Below are 22,913 nucleotides of genomic sequence, written 5' to 3'. Positions count from 1 at the left end.
TGCCCTCAGCTCAGGTCATGGTCTCAGGGTCCTGGGATCGAGTCCCACATGGGGCCCAGCGGAGAGCCTGCTTCTCCCTCTGCCTCTCTCTCTCTCTCTCATAAATAAATAAATAAGATCTTTAAATTTAAAAAAATAAAATAAAATAAAAGTAGACGGGATGGTGTCCTGAAACGTAATCAGCGACTGAGACGGATTTTTGGCAGAAAAGGTTTTGGAACTTCTGTGAGAAGATAGTTTATGGGAGTGCCTGGGTGGCTGAGTGGGTTAAAGCCTCTGCCCTTGGCTCAGGTCATGATCCCAGGGTCCTGGGATCGAGCCCCACATCGGGCTCTCTGCTCAGCAGGGACCATGCTTCCTCCTCTCTCTGACTGCCTCTCTGCCTACTTGTAATCTCTGTCTGTCAAATAAATAAATAAATAAATAGATAAATAAATAAATAAAATCTTTAAAAAAAAAAAAGATAGTTTATGGTCCAATATGTCTTGGGTTGGGTTTATTTTCAACTTCGCCTGAGTGGCAGCCCGAGGCCCAAACATACTCACTTCCCAGCATCTTTGGGTTCCCATTGGCAAAGTCCTAGTAAGGACCCGTCCACAACTGGGGGCACGTGATCACCAATTCCAGTTTCTGGGATGCTTTCCGGTATCTAATCCAATCTCAGTGTGTTGCCTCTGCCTACCCAAGATACTGGGAGTTTCCACCTAACACTGGTAGGCCAAAGGGCAAACACACGGCAAGGCTGAAACACTCACAGAAGAGAAGTCTGGGATTCACCCATGGTTGAGACGCCCCTCCCAGCTGCCTAAAAACTTGAAAGCCAAGGGACAGCCAACATGGGTGGATCCTCTTAGAAACAAGAGTGTGCGGTTTCTCGTGAAAGGAGAAACAGCAGTGGGAAATAAACGCTCACACAATTCACTTCCACCACTGGCAGGATGCAAAGCCGCCTGCCAATGGGAAGAAAGTGAAAGGCACTCCAAGGTTGTGGGGGGAGCGGGGGACACAGGCAAGCAGCAGCCACTCAATGTTCCACCTACTCGGATATGGGACCCGATGTGGGTGGCGGTGACTATGGGGCGCCACGCGGTCCGGTACGGTGTGAAAGTCTAAACCGGCGACAGACAGGTTATCCAGGACGCAGAAGCAATCTTCACCCTCCACTCCCCACCCCCGTGAACCAGCCTGCCAACCGCTCTGAGTTAGAGGGCCAGGTGAAGCTCCAAGCCAGGATCACCAGGGGAACTGTGAATGAAAGCCCTTTGCTCCAATTAAAAACGAGACCACTGGGACACCTGGGTGGCTCAGTGGGTTAAAGCCTCTGCTTTCGGCTCAGGTCATGGTCCCAGGGTCCTGGGATCGAGCCCCGCATCAGGCTCTCTGCTCAGCAGGGAACCTGCTTCCTCCTCTCTCTCTGTCTGCCTCTCTGCCTACTTTTGATCTCTGTCTGTCAAATAAATAAAATCTTTTGAAAAAATAAAAAATATAAACATATAAAAATAAAAACGAGACCACTGAAGGCTCCCCCCAAAACCTAACCCTCAAGTCCATGGTCAGTCTCCCACAAAGTTCCCTTTCACACCCTCAGGTAAGGAACTAGGGCAAAGCCTGCTCCAGTACTGGAACCACCTCCTGCTCCTGGTGCCTCTGATCTCGGAAACACTGCAGGTCAGAGAGTCCAGCTTCCCCAGCGCACTGCTGCCCGGGAGCAGGAGGGGGCGGGCAGGCAGGTGCACTAGGGGATTGCATGGAAAGAGGCCAGGGCGGCCCGGTTCTGGGGCATGAGCAAACAGGAGGAGCTTGCAGAGAAGCAGCTGGCCAAGAAAATAAGGAAAAGGGACAGAAATGACATACAGCTTGGAAAAATACAGGAAATAATTGTCAGTAGACAAAGGCGTGGACTGGAATTGCAACGGCCATCTACTAGCTGTGGGATTTGGAGAAGTTACTCAAACTTCTCGGAGCTTCCGTGTCTTCCCTTCCATACTGTGGGGATGGGGGTACCTAGCGAGCTTCTACTGGAGATCAAAGACGACTTGTGTCAAAATGGCCAAGTGTTTGCACATAAATAGCTACTCAACAAACAGTGCCTAATAGTACTTTTAAATACTGCTTTAGTAAGATCTCCAGGAGAAGGGTCGTCACTAACAGCTGAATGGAGTGAGTGAGTCTCCTCCTCTCCAGATTAATCACTAAAGTCAAGCACCTGACCTGTCTCTCTCGTTTCCCTTCTGCCGCCTGGTAATACACTACATCACCGCGTACTCTGGAAAACAACTTCTATCGAGCAAATAATACAGCATGCTGCTTTCATTTACTTCAAGACGGTGGACAAAACAGTGGGAAAACGAGCAGAAAGATACTTATATTTAATCGCAGAGACACATGGTACATATTTAATTGCGGGGATACATGTTAATTACCCAAATGGGTTGAATGTAATTAAATAGTTGGTCACGTGGCATTCAGAATTTACTCTTCTACTCACGTCATAACTAGTAATAGTTAATTATTAGTAATAAGCCCAGGGCTGACTTCAAGTCTTCAATATGAGACTGTGGAGTGCATTAGTGCAAAAGAGAGACAATAGGTATTTATTGTTGAAAACCACTAGACCGGATCCTACGGAAATGAAAGCTCCACAAGGGTGCTGGGGAGGAGGGGGTGGGGCGTCTCTACTGGGGCTTATGAATGTAGCTTTCATCGAACTCTCCACAGTTGCCTTGACTGCTAAGGGACTGCAAAGGCCAGTCCCTCAAGAGAACGGGCCTTTGGATGACAAAGAACAAGACACACAGACAGGAAGGAGATAAATCAGAAACAGGAAAGAGTATCCTGTTATGAGAAACCAAGTGTGCAAACTTCATCCTAAAGAGGTCTGCTTTCCCTTAGTACCTTGGTACTGGAAATGTTAGGGCCCAGACAGATCAATGATCTGTGAACTGGAACCAAACGGGCCCAATCACACACTGTAAGGACATTTGCTTCACAGCTGGCTGCTTCAGTCACTAGGTCACCGACCAACAGGTGCCACAAGTCACTGCTAACAGCTGGGCCCTTAACTGGCTTGGGGACGAGACCTCAGCAAACCACCTCCTAGGGCAAGTCATCAAGATCCAGGCCTCGAGTTTTCAACAGAGAACTTTATGGTGTCTGTGATTAATCCTACTGATCTTTGTGTCCTAATACCCAAATTCACCAATTTCACTAACATGCTCTCCCCTCTACCATCTATACATTTAGGTTTCATTTATGTAATCTTCTTTAAAGTATAATCACATTCTAATGTTTTGCAAAAAGAATATTAACTCCCCACTGAGCAGATACATACTTGTTTATATTCATACTGAATCATCATATAACAAAGGCAAAACTTCACAAATTCTCTTAAAAGGCTAGAAAAAGCTAGTGACTTTGGCTCAGATCACAATCTCATAGTTCATGGGATCGAGCCCTGTGTCGGGCTCCACACTCGGTGGGGAATCTGCTTGAGGGTCTCTCTCTCCCTCTGCCCCTGCCTCCCTCTCTTGCTCTAAAAATAAAAATCACCAAAAAAGCTAGAAAAGGCTTTTTTAGAAACCCAAATTGGCACTTAATCCACATTCCTCCCCCAACCAGACCAGATGGCCTCCAGTAGCAGGCACAACTCCTACTCACCCTTATGGTTTCAGATGCAAAGTGCCCTTCTGAGATCATCAGGTTACCAGTTTCATCCAGTTTAACAATGGCTCCTGAGTTGGCCTGGACTTCAGCTTCAAAGGCCTGGTGTTTCTGAAGCTTGCCCTGTTGGGGGACCGTGAGGTGAGAAACAGCTGCAACCACATGCCAGCCACCTTTCTGCCCTGCCCCGCCTCAGGTCCCCTTAGTTCTCCCCTCGTGAATCTCGTTCCCTCTAATTAGGGACACTCAGCATCGCCCCCACTTCCCCACAATTACTCAAATACTCTGACCTCATCTATACGGCTTTTGGAAGCTTGGCCACTGAGGGCCACCAACTTTGCACTATCTTTACTACCAGGAAATTAGCCTTTATGTGGACATCCAATCCCTCTAGAAATACAGGGCCACACCAACAATTAGCATGTACAATTTACTCCTGGATAATAATCCATCCACATTCACTCAGTATATGACACTTTCTTCTCTTCTGGGAGGACTCTGGGAGTAGTAAGAGAACCATGTGTTCCACTTGCTAAAAAAAAAAGTCCTTCACCAAAATCAATGAGAAGAAAGGCTCTGTCCTTTTTTTAAAAAACAGCTTTACTGAGGCACAATTTATATCACAAAATTAACTTCAGTTACAATTTAGTGATTTTTAAAGGCTTGCTTCTGATAAGACTTACCAGTGAGTTGCTTAAAGAGATACCTAACTATAAAATCTCCATCAGCAACACTATTAGTGTGTCTTTCTCGAAAACTCATTTTAAGAGCTCAACTCGGGCCACCTGGGTGGCTCAGCTGGTTAAGCGACTGCCTTCGGCTGGGCTTGGGTCATGATCCCAGAGTCCTGGGATTGAGTCCTGCTTCAGGCTCCCGGCTCCACGGGGAGTCTGCTTCTCCCTCTGACCTTCACCCCTCTCATGCTCTCTCTCTCACAGTCTCTCAAATAAATAAATAAAATCTAAAAATAAAATTAAATTAAAATTCCAAGAGCTCAATCCAGACCCTCCCCGTGAAACCACCAACAGTTGCAAGCCAGTGCTTTGAGAACCATCAGCTAGAAGCATCCAGAAAAGAATGCCCCCGAGATTCCACATACATCTTCGTGTGTACAGTATAACACACACACCAAGGGCTTTTCAGAATAGTGAGTTAGTCCTGCCTTATGTCTGATCTACATTCTTCTTGCTCAAGGTCATAATTAAATGACTTTTGTGTGACTTTGGGGCAAAAACATTTGCGCTCCTGAGTCCTGGCAGAAAACTCAGGGAGATGAGGCGCACCTGCAAGTTGGTTGGGTCTTTGTAATTCTCATCGGATGCGATTTGTAGTTTCTCCTGAATCCATTTCTCCAGCTCCTCAGCATCTCTCTGGAAAAACTGGAATCGATAGGAGTCTTCGAGCTTCTGGCGCCGGAGGGTTGAGAGCTCCTTGAAGCGGTGGTATCTGTCTAGGACCTGCTGCCGCCTCTCCTGGATGTCCTCTGCTGTTTCCAGCACTTTGACCCCACTTGGGTCCATTTTCTGAAAAGACAGAATGCCCTGAACTAAGTAAGTACCACACGACCAAAGTGGCTTTTACGGAGTCAGCCTCTCTGAAGGAAAAGAATTACCAGAGAGCCCTGGCAGGTGAACGAATGGAGAAGGGAGTCCCTTCTCAGGACGGAACAACGAGCATTAATTCTAGTCCTTTGTGAAAAACAGCTACGACGGTCCCTCAGAGGACGCCTCACCAACACCACAGCCAAACCCAGAGAAACTGAGAGAACTAGAGTTTCCCAGCAATTCTACACAGGCTTGAAGGATTCAAAGGAAATGCCAAAGTGGTTCTCAAAGAATTACTGAGAAATCCATTCGAAGGTCCTGAAACCTGGTCTCTGCATTCCACTGTGTGGAGCTTAGGAAGAATTTACTCTTACTTAAATCGGGTTTTCTATCTCTCCAGAACTCAGCCTATTATCCAATGAAGAAAAGGGGAGGATTACAAAGTAACCCGGTCCTTAACGTCAACGAGACTTCACCTAGTCAGAGCCCCTGAGGTCCTAGTTCTCGGGAACCATAATCCCACAAGTCTTCCTCAGGCCACCAGAGCGTCTGCGCCAGGAACAGCCTGTGTCCCGTGAATGTGCACAAACGGAAAGTCACAGTGCAACTTAAAAAAAGAAAGTGTGGTGAGTTGCACACCCAAACCTAGTAAAAATGGTAGGTCAACTACACTTGAGTTAAAAAAAAAAAATTCAGGTTTATGTCACAAATACTTGTATTACATAAATTCTAAAGCAATGGATGCTTTACATAAAAAAGAGTTATGGTGATTACTAATAAACAGGAGGTTGTGCCTCTAAATCTGGATCTGATGTGATACTCAAAACCAGAAATCTAAACACAAGAACAAGAAGGGGTGGTGCCAGGTTTACCCTGCCCTCCGCCCGCCTGCTCCCATGGACGGCACACTGGCGTTCAGCATCAGTTTCAAGTTCGCTACAAGGGCAGGCTGATGGAGGAAGCAGCACTCCCCACAGTGCTCAGTTGGCCCCAACTTAAAACCCCAGATTTCTGAACACTTTCACCAAATTCTCACGTCAAAAAGAAAACCTGACCTATAGGTGGGCAAAACCCAGAAGAGGCACCCCACGCTCTTCAGGATTAAGCATGATTCCTCTAACCTACGGATCACAGCGGGACAGAGGTACAGACTGTTGACGAAGAGCTTCTAAATCGGGCACCTGTGTGGCTTATTCGGTTAAGCGACCGCCTTCGGCTCAGGTCATGATCCAAGGGCCAGGGATGGAGCCCCGCATCTGGCTTCACTGCTCCTTGGGAAGCCTGCCCCCCCCGCCCCCGCCTACTGTGATGTCTCTGTCAAATAAATAAATAAAATCTTTAAAAAAAGAAAAAAGAAAGAAAGAAAAAAGAGCTTCTAAATGTGTCAGTACCACATGACCTTGTGCGAGGCACTTTCCTGTGCCTCGGTTCCCTACGATGACTAAAAATGGCAGGTGAAAATGGGGCATCTCAGAACCTGTTGGAAGTCAAATTCCATTCTACAGAAGATTCAGAGATTTGGTGGGAAAGCAGAGCAGATAAACTTTCTAGCCCCTCCGGCTGCTGCCCGTAATTTATATACGGTATAAAAACCGTGCTGGCCAGGAGACATTTGAGAGCTCTTCTGGCTCACCGGGCTGGGCTAACAGGAGACAGGAAGCAGGCGAGGGACCGGGACCGCAGGGAACACGGATCCCAGCATCCAGCTGGGACAGAACCAGCATGGGTGGGATCCGGTGAGGTCACTGTTTTTAACTCTTTAGGGATTAAATCAGCTTCAAGAGGTGGCAACAAAGCATCCTTCAGACCTGATCCACTCTCGGACTACCTTCCTAGAAAGCTACCAGATTCCTTACCAAGAGGACATAAGGGGATTCTGGCCAACCACCATCGTTTCCAAACTATTCTCCACATACTGACCCCTTCTTTTGGTTGTATTATTGTTTCTCCACAAAGTCTGGTTGATTGGGGTGCCTGGGTGGCTCAGTGGGTTAAGCTTCTGCCTTTGGCTCAGGTCATGATCTCAGGGTCCTGGGGTCAAGCCCCGCATCGGGCTCTCTGCTCGGCAGGGAGCCTGCTTCCCCCCCTTTCCCTCTGCCTGCCTCTCTGCCTACTTGTGATCTCTGCCAAATAAATAAAATCTAAAAAAAATAAAAATTTTAAAAAGAAAAAAGAAACATGTTCTTGGCCACATCGCTCCCATGCTTTAAGATCTTTCACGGCTCTGTTCTGAGGGAGGAAAGGATCCAGCTCTTTAGCAGGGCATGGTGATCTGGCCCAGCAAATGAGGCTGGTATCAGCTCTCTTCCACATTCCCTACCCTCTAGGCATGCTGAAATATACTTTCTTCTCCAAATACAGGATTCCCTTGAAAGACTCCACGCTAGCGGGGCGCCTGAGTGGCTCAGTCATTAAGCGTCTCCCTTTGGCTCAGGCCATGATCCCACTGTCCCGGGACTGAGCCCTGAATTGGGCTCCCTGCTCAGGGAGTCTGCTTCCCCCTCTCCCACACCCTAAGCTCAGGTTCTCTCTCAAATAAATAAATAAAACCCGAAAAAAAGAAAAAAAGAAGAAGAAGAAGAAAAAAGACCTTAAGCTAGAGACGCTGTGTGGCTTTGTCAGTGAAGCATTTGCCTTCAGCTCAGGTCACAATCCTGGGGTCCTGGGATCAAGTCCCATTTCAGGCTCCTTGCTCAGCCGAAGCCTGCTTCTCCCCATGCCTGCCGCTCCCCTGGCTTGTGTATGAGCTTGCTCTTTCTCCCCTTTGACAAGTAAATAAAATCTTAAAAAAAAAAAAAAAAGAGGCAGACTCCCAGCTATTTGCTATTTGCCTAGGCCTCCTCTGTGTAGAATGTTCGGCCTCTCCTCTGCCTGGATAACTCCTATTTATACCTCAACGCCCAGCCGAGAGGAGTAAGCTGTACGTTCTTGCCTCCTCCCCACGCTGGGCTCCACGCTCCCTCCTTCCTTCCTCCTCAGATTTAATCATACTTTTGTGCAGATTTATGAAGCACTTGTATATACTTCCCATGGTATAATTAGACAGAGCACCCTAATCTTTGTATCTGCGATTTCTGGCATATACGGCCATTAAGAAAAGTGTTGACAAACAACCAAGGATATGCTGAGTGCTGGTGCTGCTATGCAGGACACGGGAATTCACTTGTAAAAGGTGAGGCCAGAGCCCCATCGTCCGCCCGAGTCACCCTCTCCATACTGTCAAACTGGGATTCCACCTGGGGAAAAGCCAGATTTGTGACAAGAACAGCAAATGGAGAACGAGTGTCTGCAACCAGGTGTCAGCCTGCTGAGCAGAAGGAATTACTAATCTGGGCCTGAGCACATGGCAGTTTTGAGAAATGAGGTGGCCTCTTTACTTGGCCAGGGAGGCGGGGGTGGGGTGGGGGGGCTTGATGAAACAGAGCTCAAGAAGGCCGTTCCGTTATCAACAGACCGCTATGTCTGGAAAAAATATCTTCTATCCTTGAAACCAGAATCTGAAGGTGCCCCTAAACAATTAAATGTCTGGGGGCGCCTGGGTGGCTCCGTCGGTTAAGCGTCCAACTCCTGGTCGGTCAGTGATCTCAGGGTCCTGGGATTGAGTCCCCGAGTCAGGCTTCATCCTTGGAATCTGCTTGAGATTTTCTCTCCACGCACCCTCTGCCCCTCCCCCTGCTCCCTCCCTCAGGTAAATAAATTAATTAATTGATAAATATATTATTATTATTTTTTAAGTAAACATCTGGGGCACCTGGGTGGCTCAGTGGGTTAAAGCCTCTGCCTTCAGCTCAGGTCATGATCTCGGGGTCCTGGGATCGAGCCCCACATCGGGCTCTCCGCTCGGCAAGGAGCCTGCTTCCTCCTCTCCCTCTCTCTGCCTGCCTCTCCGCCTACTTGTGATCTCTGCCTGTCAAATAAATAAAATCTTTAAAAAAAAAAAAGTAAACATCTGTTTGCGGCGGAGCGGAATTTCTGTTAACAATACTTCGTCACAACGGGGCAGAATCTGAGCGTGCCTGCGGGCTGACTGCCGGCCGGGCTCTTGACAAGGATCACGAGCACCACCAGCCACACGGTCTAGAATGTAAACGTGACTTCACGGACTCGCCTACACGGTCTGCTCCAGCCGGATCTCTTATCAAACTCCCACGCCAACTCCAAGTTACAGGCCCTGGCAGGGCCCATTTCCCAGCTCAGGAAGTCCCCCTTAGGCAGGACTGTTCTCTCCCACTCACAGCTCCAGCAGCGAACACCACACAAAGCCCTGCAAGTCTAGAGCAACTACCTTGTCCCTGTCCTCTCTGCGGTCCTCAGTCAGCAGTCTTCACTGTCCCCATGCTCTTCAGAGGACCGTCACATTCTGCCAGGTTTTCTCCCTGCCGTCTTTGTGGTTCTTTAGTAAATTTAGAGTTCCTAAGGGACTATATAAAAAAGACCTTATCTTCCTCTTCCTCTCTGACCACAGCACTCGGCACACATTAGTCAGTTACATTCGGAACTTGGAAACAGAGAAACTGCTGCCACTTCATTATTAAGTAGGCAGGGGACACAAGGTCATCCAATAACCAAGTCACAGAGCCTACCTGGGGTGAGCCGGGACCCTCTGGTTCCCAGAACCATTGATTCTGCCCATGACTGCAGCTGCCATACTCTATTTTTATTTTTTAGAGATCGTATTTATTTATTTGATAGAGACACAGCGAGAAAGGGAACACAAGCAGGGGGAGTGGGAGAGGGAGAAGCAGGCTTTTCACCCCAGAGCAGGGAGCCCGATGTAGGACTCGAACCCAGACCCCAGGGTCATGACCCGAGCCGAAGGCAGATGCCCAGGTGCCCCAGCATACCCTTTATTGGTGGCTGTTTGCTTATTCCTTCCTTTCACTGTTATTTTTCCCATCACCACTTTGGATGGAGAAGGAAGAATGCAGATATATTAATTATTCAAAAAATAAAAATTGGGCACCCGGCTGGCTCAGCCGGTGCCGCATGTGACTCGCATGTGAGTTTGAGTCCCACACTGGGTATAGAGAGGACGTGAATAAAAACTTAAAAAAAATTTTTTTTTAAATCAAGAAATAAAAATTGATTTTGCTTTTGTAAGAATGAGTCTTAAGGTAGCAAACAATCAGGGTTAAGAAGTTACATACTTCCTTCGTTCTAATCTCTTGGGAAACGGTTTCAGATGAAGAAACAGCAGGAAATTGTGCCTAATTTGCTCCCTCACAGAATTTTCTGGCAACAAAATGTGCCATGGAAGGTGCAGGTATGTACGAAACCAGCACAGTGCACATGAGCTCCTGCAAGATGTCTGAGTCCTAGGACGCTTGGGTGGCTCAGTGAGTTAAAGCCTCTGCCTTTGGCTCAGGTCATGATCCCAGGGCTCTGGGAGCCTGCTTCCCTAACTCTCTCTCTGCCTACTTGTGACCTCTGTCTGTCAAATAAATAAATAAAATCTTAAAAAAAAAAAAAAGCTTTGAGTCCTTAGATTAATGCTTAGGGCATCTGTCCTGCTTCTTCACACACAGGATTCACTGTATTTCTAAAATCCTTTAGCTGCCACGGAAATTTCAAAGAAATCACATTGGGGAGCAGGCCCTTTGTGATGAAGCCAAGAATCTCTAACATAATGTGGCAAGGGCACCACCTTAGCAAGTCCCCCTGCGTGGGTCCTGCCTGTGGATTTGACTCTACCAATCTAGGGAGACAGTCCAGCGAGGCCCTGCTGAAATTAACCAACCTAAAAGGCCCTCTTTGTCACCCCAGTGAAGTAGAACGAGTCAATTCTATACCAAGTGCTTTGGTCAGGCAATAATGGACTTTTCTTTCCTGCAGATCAGCTGACATCAGTAGGTGGGAGCTCTGCCAAGCCACCACTGGCTGTCCCTGGGGAGCTGGGCATCTGAAAGTCATCAAAGCTCTCCCACTGCTGTGGGCCTGCAGGATCCTCATTTGCATGGTTACAGGAGCCTGAAATGATGCATTAATAAGAGTTCCCTACCCCTTAACCTGAGAGGGAGCGGTCTCCAAGTTCATCTTTAGACACTCTAGTTTCCTTGCTCCGAAATGGGTCATTTCCATTGATTATATTAAAAATAGGAAAAATATTCCTATCACCAAGAAATGCTGCCACCGGAAGACGTGTTAGCCTCTCACCCAAAACTCTGTGAGGGAGTCAGTGGAATTTCCTGGCCTCGGCTTGTGTGAGCAACATGTCCCCCCCAGGACCGAGGCTGTAGGCTGCAAGAACTCCACCCCTGGCCTGAAATATGCAGCTGACTGATAAGGCGGGCTCCACTGAGAATGTTCCAGGCCACTGAGAATGTTCCAGGCCGGTTCCCAACCTTAATGGGATTAACACCTTTTGAGAGCTAGAAAGGAAGACTTTGGGAAACGTGCCATTAAAAAACAATCTCCAGGGGCCTGGGTGGCTCAGTGGGTGGGCTCAGTCATGGGAGTCCTGGGATCGAATCGGGCTCCCAGCTGCTGGGTAGTCCTTCGCTCATGGGTCAAATAAATAAATAAAATATTTTAAAAAAAAAAAAAAAAAAAAAAAAAAAAAAAAAAAAAAAAAAACAATCCCAGGGTGGGTGGCTCTGGGGTTTAAAGCCCTTCGATGATCCCAGGGTCCTGGGATTAAGCCCCGAATCGGGCTCTCTGCCTGCCTCTCTGTCTACTTGTGATCTAAGAAATAAATAAAATCTTAAAAAAAAAAAAAAATCTCCAACCACACTAGCCTATCTATTTTACTAACTGCCTAAAAACCCACAGAGGGACCAACTTCCTAGGATGGCAGACGACTGCTTATCTCGAAGGAGTCCCTCAACTCTGATTTTGCCAATCAGGTCCCTGTCCACGGAAAACAGAGGGCAAATGAAGCGCTGAATATATTCTCTGTATGTTCAAGGGCAGCTTCCCATGGAAGATCCTGAAGAAAAAAGTCGTATTTTTGCTAATATTTTTCGCAAAGACCGAAGATGCAGGCTATTTATAAATGCTGCAATGCAGCAGTCAAAATGTTAGCCGCATCATTCAGCAAGGAGTATGAATTGATCTCAGGGGATAAAACAGGAATTACAACTATGTCCTCTATTGTAATAAATAAAAAGACCTTGTCAGCATTCTTACGATACTGCCAGATCTGTGGGAAGAAAGAGAGGGGTCTAAAGATATGGACCTTGGGTAGAAAGTTCTAGCTTAATCCAAAGATGTAACACACCCGAGAATGATTCCTCATATCTGACGCAAATTCACACATATTATCATCTGAAAATGGATTCCTACAGAAAAGCCTAGCCACTAAATAAAAATTGTCTTCTTGTCAATGCCAAGAGACAGCAGTCTGAGCTAGTTCCTGGCACTGAGGGAATTTTTAAATGCTTGGGCCTCACCTACAGAAGCTATCCGCCCTGCTATGCATGGGCATCCGTCCGTCTCTGGAGGGCGGGTGAGACCCAGACAGATGGACTCCGAGTTAGGCAACAGAAAAGACTGCTGAGGGAAGTCATTCTCAGACCAAAGGTCAGATGCCTCCCACACAGAGAACCTGGCACCTGCAGTGAGTAGTTTAGGGCACCGTCCCGCAGATCTTGGGAGGACGGAGGAATTCAGCACAACTTCCCTGTGGAACCCCAGCAGAGAAGCCACTGGTGGTGAGCAGGCAGGAGTCACGGAGACAAAGCCCCCGTTCCGCCACGGAACGTGCTGGATGTAAGAGGCATCTGGAAAACTACACAATGAACTCCAATTTCACCAGATACACTCCTTTGCAAGCAAAGGGATTTGGGGGGACTAAGGGGATGAACAGATCACTGGGCTCTATCGGAAAATTCATACACATCGCCCAAAGCAAAAGGTCAGAAAAACCATCCCTCGGATTTACCGTGGTTGCTTTGTCAGAGCTCAAAGGTGCAGGACTGACAACGCACGTTTTTCCCCCTGGCTCCGAAAGCCAACCCATTCTCGAATTTTACAGGTGCCAAGCGGAACTACAGCCGCCCATGTGGACGGGCTTCTCTGGAGAACAATCCACGGAAGAACCCTTTAGCACCCATTAACATGTTCGGGCAGTGGAGTCCCACATCAAGCTAATGAGCCGCTAACCAGCCTTGCTGCAGATTTCAGCGGCAGAGCGGATGGGAAGTAGCGAGGTAAATAGTACAAAAATGAAGAGTTTCAACCATGAATAAAAACTAGTTTTGCTTCTGTGGATCTGCATGTCAGCCTTCAGACTGATTAACTCACTTCACCTCATGGGCCCGTTTCCGCAGAGGTGAGCAGGGACTTAGCTTTAAGAAAGCAAAAGGTTCATACTGCATTGCATCAAAATCCAGAAACGCAGAGCAACGTTGAGAAAACTTACTTCTGAATGCTTCCCAAATACTATCTTGCTGTGACTTACCTCTTAACCTGTAAAATTCAGATGAGAGGTATTTAAGTGCAAAATATTGTTTCTGACAATCAAAACAGGGAAAGGTTAAAATGTGGCCCATTTTTATAAACCTCATTTCAGCCAATTCACCACTCTGATTTATAAAAGGGCTTGCCTTGGATTTATCACCCATAATCACTAGAAATTCGCAAAGTTTGTATTTCTCCTTATGGGATATTGAGACATTAATTTTAAGCATTTTTCTTTTTCAAAAAGGTCCAATTCAGCAAACATTCAAAAACTACAAAATGAAATATATACAGGGAGCTTTTTTTAGCCAAGAAAACGCAAGCTCCATTTCATTACAAGGCCTGTGGCAGGAAATATAAGCCGGTGGGAACAGGAAACAAACCCAAGTTTATGATATTTGTCAAATTTTAAAATACTACTTTTACGACACATTTTCAGATTATTTTTTTCCAAATAGCTAAGATAATCTGTTTAGTCCCTTGGTTCTTAAGAACCAAGTAACCATCAATTAAAAAACCAGCAAACATTACATGCAAACACCAGTAGGGTGAGAAGAAATTAATGTATTCATGCCTGAAAGAGAGGAAGGCAAAAAGCAGGAGGCTTTGGAAATTTTACAATCAATGTACTAAGACTTCTGTTCACGTAACACCAAAAAAAAAAACAATAGAGAAAAACCCCAACCCAAACCAATTGGCTTAACAGAAAGGTCATGCAGGCAGAGCTTTCTCCCCCTCTCTTTAGATCATTCAACCTCTGCCACAAATGTGTCTTCACGGCAAGCCAGGCAAAACCAAAAAGGCAACCCGCTTCCTGCATGCTGGTCAAATACCTGGACTCTGCGTTTACGAAACGATGACAACATGATGGAGGAATGTGGAGTCTAAAGAGGGAGGGGGAAGAGCGAGATAACAAGCTTCTAAGGGCAAACTGAACAAAATAATGTCAAAATGAAGAAAACAGACCATTAGGATATACGAAATACAAATAAAAAACCACATTCCTGGTGTTCTCCCTGTGCCTTTCTTGTTCTTTTTTTTTGTTTTTTTTCCTTCTGAACCCCACCAGGGATTTAAAATGTGGAAAGAGAACCCAAGTTCTCTGTCTGGCCCCTTAGCAGTTCCTGGTGATCTAGATGTGCTGCCTCAGCCAAGTTACACCCCCTTTGGGCCTCAGTTTCCCCACTTTCCAGATAAAGAATACTGAATATGCTTTCTAACACTAAATACGCCCTCCCCAGAGCCACCGCCCAATAAACTGAGACTCCCAGGACTAGCCAATTTCTAAATCCCCTTCCATTCAGACATAAAATAACAGAGAGAGACCCATGAGAAGCAAGAACGAACTCAAGCTATAGAGATCTGACTTGGGCCTCCTTTACAGGTACGGGTCCTTACTAAAATACTACTTCCTATTCAAAACCCATACAAGAGGAATATGCAAAAAAAGGTGGAAGAGGGGGTGCCTGGGTGGCTCGGTGGGTTAAAGCCTCTGCCTTCCGGTCTTGATCCCAGGGTCCTGGGATTGAGTCCTGATTCGGGCTCTCTGCTCTGCAGGGAGCCTGCTTCTTCCTCTCTCTCTCTCTCTCTCTCTCTGCCTGCCTCTCTGCCTACTTGTGATCTCTGTCAAATAAATAAATAAAATCTTAAAAAAAAAAAAAAAGTGGAAGGGAATTAATAACACAGCTGCTCTCCCGCCAGGGCCTCGGCCCCCAAAGCGATCAGCTCTGTACTCCTCCTCGCATTCCCTTCTTGGCATTCCGGCATTCCCGGAGTCAGCACTTGCCATGAGGGCAGTGCAGTCTGCTACCTAGTCTGACCACAGCTGCGGCAGCCCAGACCGCATAGCTAGCGAAGTCCTTGCATAGCCCATGGAGGATTGATTACGAGGCTGGCCTCCTGCCCACTAGCCTTCGTGCAGCTTCAGCAGTGACAGGGCTGTGGACCGCATGGGACTCGCTGCTCAGGGTCTGCAGTCAGCCCCTCCCTTTGGGATGAAGGCAGGTAAGGGAAAATAGAGCAAATACTGACCCAGGGAACCAAAAGAAAGATGGAATTTAAAAACCTGATCTTGGGGCGCCTGGGTGGCTCAGGTGGTTGAGCGACTGCCTTGGGCTCAGGTCCTGATCCTGGAGTCCCCGTGGAACAGACGAGTCCCACATAGGCTCCCTGCTTGCCAGGGAGTCTGCTTCTCCCGCTGACCTCACTCCTTTCATGCTTTCTCTCTCTCCAATAAATAAATAAATAAAATCTTAAAAAAAAAACAAAACAAACAAAAAAAAAACCTGCTCTCCTCACCTAAACCCATCCATCAGATTATTTGACAAGTTCATATTAGAACCCGAGACATATCCGATTTCTCCAAACGCTAGTTTGCTACAAAACCCATGGCCAAGACCAAAAGCATACCCCAAGATGTTACCAATTGATGGATTACTCTAAGAACGGCTTCACACCTGTCCGGCACAGGGCAAATCCTCCTTTGAAGGCTCGTCTCTCCGTGGAGGTCCCTAGATAACAGCTAACACACTTTGAGGGTCCCAGTGAGTCATTATTGGCCCAGTTACTAAAAAAGGCTTTCTGTTAATTTCCTGCAGAGGCCCTTACTGCAGCACATTTTTTTTCCCCCTACAGCACATTTTTAAACTTTTGACTTCAATTCGACCTTTGAAAATCTAAGACATTAGCGGCAACAAAAGGTTAAGGAGTTTAGGAGGTGAAACCTTGGCTCAATAGCTTCAGACAGCTCAGTATTCCCACCGCTCTTCTTAAGATTTTCTGTTTCCTGGCTGCAAGACACCCCCAACCCTTCCATCTTTGATACATTGTTTTACTTAGGTCCAATTGCTATGACTCCGCAATTTCTCCACATATTATTAAAATACTTCAGATGGTCTCTTCTCTATTCTCCCCTAACAGCCACGATGGTTAAGTTTTTCTAAAATGCCGTGATGAAGACAGAACAAAGGGCTTATGTATTTTAGAATCTATTATATAAAAGAGATTTGACAAAAGTGTTGGGGGCGATTCAATCATCTCAAGCCAGCATTCTGGGCTATTCAGGCTTTTCATTTAAAACATATGCAACCCTTAACCTTAACAAGCCCCTTATTTAGAATATTCTGTCCCAATGCATCAAAGAGACTCTTAAAGGCAATTTTCTTTAGGAAGCATCTTGTCAAATTTGCAGGACTAGCTTACAAACAAAAGGCTGCTCTATCAGTCAACACTGGCGTGGCTGTAGAATTTTTGACCAATAATATAATGTCCTCGAATCGAAGGACCCCCGTCTCGGGTGGAGCGGGGGGGAGGGGGAGGGGAATAACTCGTAAGCTATTAAGTTATTGGATTTGAGTCTCAATACAAAGAAACGCCGCATCTACCTGTTATTTACAAGCAAATCACAACTGGGTAGGAAAGAAATGTTTATTACGAGGAAGGAAAAGGAGATGGCCGGTCTCAGACCTTTCTGCGTCTAGAGAGAAGGCCAAGAATCGCCACAGTGGATGAAATTAAGGTCAAAGAGCCCTTTTCCTCTATGCTCTCGGCTCTTCCTCCCTCAAGGGTTGGGGCGGCACTGCTGTGGGGACTGGGGAAGAGGAGCTGCAGAAGTCGCTCCCCGCCGAGGCAGGCGATCGGGGGCGCTGGGGGAGCGCTCCGCAGGAAGGGGGATGGTGAGGATCCCGCCAGGGGCCCCCGCCCCACCTGCCGCAGCCGGATGGGGCAGGGCGGGGTCGCAGCCAGGCTTGGAGGTGGGGGAGAGGGGACCGACCCGCTGGCCTCGCCTCCCCCCTCCACCTCCGCCCAGTCAATGACATTCCAGCGGCCGGCGCCCAGGCTGGGCCGGGCGGCTCCTCGCCAGCCCACGCTCCCCCCGGCCGGTCGCGGCCCGCCTGCCAGGTCCCCGCCCGTCGGAGGCAGCTGCGAGGCCGGCGGGGCTCACCTGTCCGCGCGCCCGCCCCGCCCCAGGGGCTGCCCGGCTCCCCGCCCAGGGGTCGGCGGCCCTCGGGCCCTGCTCCTTCCCCCCAGCTCCCCCTCTCACCGGCTCCTGCGGGGTGAAAGCGGTGGGTGCGCCGGGATGGGGGTTGCTGAGGGAACCGACGCGCCTCCGCGACCTCCCGCCTCGCCGTTCGCTCCGCAGCGGGTAGTGGCGGCGACGCGCGCGTCTCGCCTCTTTTATAGGCGGCCACGCGCGTTCCGGCGGCGGGCGGGCACGAGCGCGGGGGAAGCGCCGGGGCGCGGCGCGAGGGGCGGGGGCGAGCGCTGGCAGAGCTAAGGGGGCGGAGCTCCCGCCGGCTCGCTTCCCGATGGCACGACGGAAAGGGCCGAGGGCTTCCGGAAGGAGCCGAAGCGCCGCTGCGGGGGAAAAGCCGAGTCCCGGGAGCGCGGCGGGAGGATGGGAAAGGAGGGCGCGCTCCAGGGGCGGGGGGCAATGGTGCAGTGGAGTCACTGCCTCCGCCCGGGCGGCGGGAGATGCGGCAGCCGCCCCGCCCTCCCCGCACCTCGGATCCTCCAATCCTGCCCCACCCCGCCCTGCAGAGAATCTTCTGCACCCCACCCCTCCCCTCCGCCCCTGGGAGTCCTGCCAGGACTGCAGCGAAGGGCGGGGCAGGGGCCGTCGCCGCAGTCTGGCCGGGGATGCTTCGCACCCTTGTCTGTAAAACGCCCAGTCCCAAAGGGTGAGATCACCCCCAGACTTTTCTTCCTCCTTCCTCTTTCCCTAGGAGATGGCTGCGGCCGGGACCCAAAGTCAGCCTACTCTGGTGGGGGCTGAGGTGTAGAAACCGAGAATGATTTGGAGCTCCGGGTTTGAGGTGGTGGTAAGAAAAGGCCAAATCCGATCCCCGAAAATAAAGACTAATTTGGAGTTAAAGTCTGTCATTTGGGATTTGGGGAGTTAATAATTTCTTAATTCTTATAGCAAAAGCTTTCTGACAGGTCGCCGGTGGAATAGGATGCATTAATCTTATTTTATAAACAAGACATTAAAGTTCTTCAGCCCACAATTAATTGAACTTTCCTTATGTACCAGGCGCTGTGCTAAGCATTTCATGTGTTACTTTTTCTTTTTCTTTCTTTCTTTTTTAATCTGGGTAATCATTTTACAAGGTAGGTATTAGTTCCCCATTTTAGAAATGAGCACTCTGACATGGAAGATAGGTCTCTCGCCCTAGGTTAGGCAGTTAGCAAGAAGAAAAGCTAGGATTAAAAAAGAAGAAGAAGAAAAGCTAGGATTTAGATCTAAGCAATCAGAACCTTCTCTTAAACAGTCATGTTGTGCTGCCTTCCCCTAGGAAAGGGAGGCACTGCAATGGTGGGTGCTGGGGTGGGGGTGAGGATTTCTGGAGTTTCTGTTCCTTACAGTCTTAGCAGTTTAAGGGTCTGGCTCTGAACTCGGTAGTGTAGCCCAAAGCCCTCCGTTGGGAAGCCCTTTCTCCCCACCCCCACTTCTGCGACAGCTGGGCCGCAGCCATTGGGAGTAACACCCAAATCATTCCTGTGCAGTCAGGCAGACCAGGATCTCCGCAGCTCGGAAGGCCTCAGCCTCCTGGTTACCAAGCAGCCCTGGGCACTGCACCAGAACTTGGGCCCAGGCCCAGCCCTGAGCTTCCTGGTTCTCTGCAGTTTGGTCTTCTTTCCCTATGCCTGGGATCTGCAATCTGGTTTCTAAGCTGCCCTTTCCAAGGAAAAATTCTCTTATTCCCTCAACCCATCACAGTGCAGAGAAAAGAAAAGAAATGGCCACACCCCAGAAGCAGCTTTGTAGAATCTGGAGGAAAAACGTAGGAGCTAAGAGGCATTTCCTGCAATCTTCTATATAGAGAAAACAGGACCGAGTAACTCCTCCCTGGGGTGTGCGTTTCTCGAACAGTTGATGGCATCGACAGCCTCTTCTGCACCGGGGAGCAGCAAAATGTTTAATCATATATTCAGCTCTGCGTACAAAATGGCTTACACAATCATAGCTCTCCAAAATTTCCAAGATCTTCTGCTCCAGCAAGGAATGGCTCTCAAGGGCCTGGGCAGGGGCTGTCAAAAGGGAGATCTTTCTTTTAAATCACTACAGCCGGCCTCCTGGTGAAATGGGGGGGTTTTGTCGCTTTTACCAGAAGCAAAACAGATATGAGAGCTTTGGTATTGGTACAGAAACTGAGTCTTACCCGTTGATCTGTCTGATCTGAGACAAGGCCAAAACCCATTACCTCTGGCCCTCTACACCTCCCCACTCACTCACCCACCCCATCCTGCACTTGGCACTAGAAATGAGACACTGAGAAAGCCCTTCTTCACTTGTTCTGTGGTGTGCCTACCTCACCTCCCACCAATTTCACTCTATGCCCAACAAACAAACGCTCTGCTAGGTGTAGGGAGAGATGACAAAGCAGATAATCGCTCTCTTCGTTTTGGAGAAAAACTCAGGAGAAAAAAAAAAAAAGCACAGGACAGTATAGCAATCAGCTCCCGGCTCCTAGTATCCTCCTGAACAGCAGGGGGTAGGGCTGAATTCCAAGCTTTTTCTATTCTGCACCCACCCCCCATCTGAGGGTTTGGTATGTACCCCAAACTTAGGCATCCAGGTAGTCCCAATACGTTTTCAAGTCCAAGAGTCAACTGATTGGAAATACACAAAATGTAATGATGTTTTCACCTGTTCCAGCCACGGAAAATTAATCGCTGGCTCTCCCTGGAGAAACTCCCACTTCCTCCCGCTTCCCTTCCTCTCTCCCTCCTCCACCCCACAAGCACAGCAGTGAGCAAGCAGCAAGCTCTTACACTTTTCCTCCCCACAAAGGAGCTGATTGAGAAGTTACCCTGGCAAGTGGACTGTACTTCTTCCCAGATGACATTTTGCAGTGTCACAGCTGGCAAGGAACACAGCGACTGGATGCCCCCCGAGGAGGCTGTGATGCTAGGTGAAGTACGCCAGACACAAAAGCACAAAGACTGCACCGTGAGATCCCCAGAAGAATCAAGTTTACAGAGACAGAAAGTAGAGCAGAGCTTGCCAGGGGCTGGGCTGAGGAGGATGGGCAGTGAGTGTTTAACGGGGACAGGGTTTCAGTTGTGCAAGAGGAAACTGTTCTGGACACGGGCGGTGATGGCTGTGCAGTGGGCATGCACTTAATGTCACAGGGCCATACACTTAAAAATGGCTGAAACGGTAACTTTTGAGTGACGTATATTTTACCACAGTTAGTCAAAAAAGCAGGGGCGCCTGGCTGGCTCAGTCAGCAGAGCAGGCGTCAGGGTCGTGAGTTTGAGTCCCATGTTGGGTGCAGATATTACTTTGAAAAATTAAATAAACATTTACTTCCTTTAAAAAAAAAAAAGGTTGGGGCACCTGGTGGCTCAGGCGGTTAAGCAACCAACTCTCGATTTCCCTTCAGGTGGAGATCTCAGGATCTGTGAGAGCACAGAGCCTGCGTGGGATTCTCTCTTCCTCTGTGCCTGCTCCCTTACCCTCCCTCAAAAAAAAAAAAAAAAATCAAAAAGAAAAAGCACAAAAGGGGCACTTGTTGTTGCTCAGTGGGTTAAAGCCTCTGCCTTCAGTTCAGGTCATGATCTTAGGTTCCTGGGATGGAGTCCCACATCGGGCTCTCTGCTCAGCGGGAAGCCTGTTTCCTTCTGTCTCTCTCTGCCTGCCTCTCTGCCTACTTGTGATCGCTCTTTGAAATAAATAAATAAATAAAATCTTCTTAAAAAAATACCATTATCTAACTTATAGATCTTATTCAAATTTTACCAATTGTCCCAATGTTCTTTATAAGACAAACATACAAAAAGATTTTTTTTCTGGTGTAGGTTCCAATTCAGTCATGTACTACGTTTGTTTAGTGTAAACATTCTGAAGAAGCTAAAAGAAAAATGTTTCCTGAATGCATCATCTGTTTAAATTCGTATTTTTTTCTTTTAAATGGAGCCCAACTATAAGCTAGAGAGTAAGTTTTTCTTTCTCAAGTAGGCTCTACACTGAATGTGGGACTTGAACTCATGACCCTGAGATCAAATGACATACCTTACTGACTGAGCCAGTCAGGTGCCCCTAAATTTATCATACCCTGCTCTCACCTGCTTTCTGCAGTCCACAGGAAATCTAGTGTCAGGAACTCATTTGGTGGGACAGAGAAAGGGGAAGTGAGAGGCCAGGCCTGATTAAGGGATCTGTGTGAGGCACTGCGGCTCCCCTGCCTGTCCTGGCACTGAGAGAGATGACAGCCAAACCTAGCTGGGTTACTGCTTTCATCACAGGAAGCTTGAGGAGTAGGGGAAGGAACTCTCCAAAACCATTCTTCTAGCCAAGGGATGTGCTGAGTTTCTCTCCTGTTGGAATTTTCAACTCATCATCAGATTTGCTTTAAAATGATGGAGGACAATGACAGGACAAAAATATGGGTACTCAGCCTGAGAAATGAGGTCAAGCTTGAAAGGAAACAAGCAGGCAAGTGAGTGCTTGAACTGAAAAACTGGATGCCGGCCTCAGTATTCCACTTTAAGCAATCTGATGCTGCTAGCCATCAGGGTGACTCTATCGGCCAGCAATCGTTCCCTTTCACGGTGACACTATCAGTGAGTATCAAAAACTTGGCTTCCCCAATGCGCTCCTTTCTTGGTTTACCATTGAGAACCTATTAGGAATTCTAAGCATCAAGTGACGTGTGCAAGACTGTTAAACACGACTAGAGAAAGAACATTCAAATATCAGGAGAGGTGTTTCCTATGGAGTGGTACAGATAGATTCAAAGTAGAATAGAACTCAGAGATCATTTTGCCCAGTGATTTTTTCACATTGCATTTTTGGAGAAACATTCCCATATATAATCTTACATAGAACCACAATCTATACACACAGCATAGAGAGCAAAATCCCTGTGGCAGAGAAGATCCCCGGGTTCCCTTAGCGCCCCATGTACAGCTGGGCAGAATGTAAGCTTCTACCTCTAGCAGGCCCCGTGCACCTCAGGTGATCACAGATTTTCACGGTTCCATTCCAGCAGATGGCAGCAGTATTCTGAAGGAAGGGATGCCTTTAAAAAATGTGCACAAAGCCTCCATTTGTCGACCCTGACTGTAGGGCTGGGCCCCATCCACTCAACATCCTGAAGTCAGGGCTTCCCAACCTGTTTCTGGTCATAATACACAGAAAGCATTGGCATCTGTAAAGCACAGGGAAGAGAGGAAGTGCAACGGGCAACTGGCCTTGGGGGTGCGGGGGTGGCGAAGCCACTGCAGGTTCTGCAGGCTTAACAGGGTCTGTGCCCCGACACCCCTGCTGGGAGGTTCTGCCCTCTGGCACAGCTACAGAGCCCTGAA

At 48.1% G+C, this 22,913-nt stretch overlaps 1 protein-coding gene across 16 annotated transcripts in view; it reads right to left on the bottom strand.

Moving 5' to 3' along the window:
• SPTAN1 (spectrin alpha, non-erythrocytic 1) overlaps positions 1 to 17,800 on the bottom strand; it is a 61,157-nt gene extending 43,357 nt beyond the window's left edge. For 11 of the 16 annotated variants that reach the window (XM_045082535.1, XM_045082538.1, XM_045082527.1 and 8 more), the window contains exons 1-4: positions 17,644 to 17,797; positions 14,435 to 14,485; positions 4,944 to 5,183; positions 3,658 to 3,783 (exon numbers count right to left, since the gene is read on the bottom strand). In XM_045082535.1, coding sequence (XP_044938470.1) covers positions 3,658 to 3,783; positions 4,944 to 5,183; positions 14,435 to 14,467 — 399 coding nt within the window. In that variant the 5' untranslated portion in view covers positions 14,468 to 14,485; positions 17,644 to 17,797. Of the gene's footprint in view, positions 1 to 3,657; positions 3,784 to 4,943; positions 5,184 to 14,434; positions 14,486 to 17,643 lie in introns of all 16 variants that reach the window. The other 5 variants (XM_045082526.1, XM_045082528.1, XM_045082531.1 and 2 more) reach the window with 2 other exon arrangements.
• Positions 17,801 to 22,913: the final 5,113 nt, after the last annotated feature.

The sequence above is a fragment of the Mustela putorius genome, unplaced genomic scaffold (genome assembly GCF_011764305.1).
Source record: "Mustela putorius furo isolate JIRA1106 unplaced genomic scaffold, ASM1176430v1.1 tig00000596_pilon_pilon_pilon, whole genome shotgun sequence".
Lineage (NCBI taxonomy): Eukaryota > Metazoa > Chordata > Mammalia > Carnivora > Mustelidae > Mustela > Mustela putorius.
The sequence above is the reverse complement of the archived record's forward strand: the minus strand, read 5'-3'. Positions and strand labels throughout refer to the sequence as shown.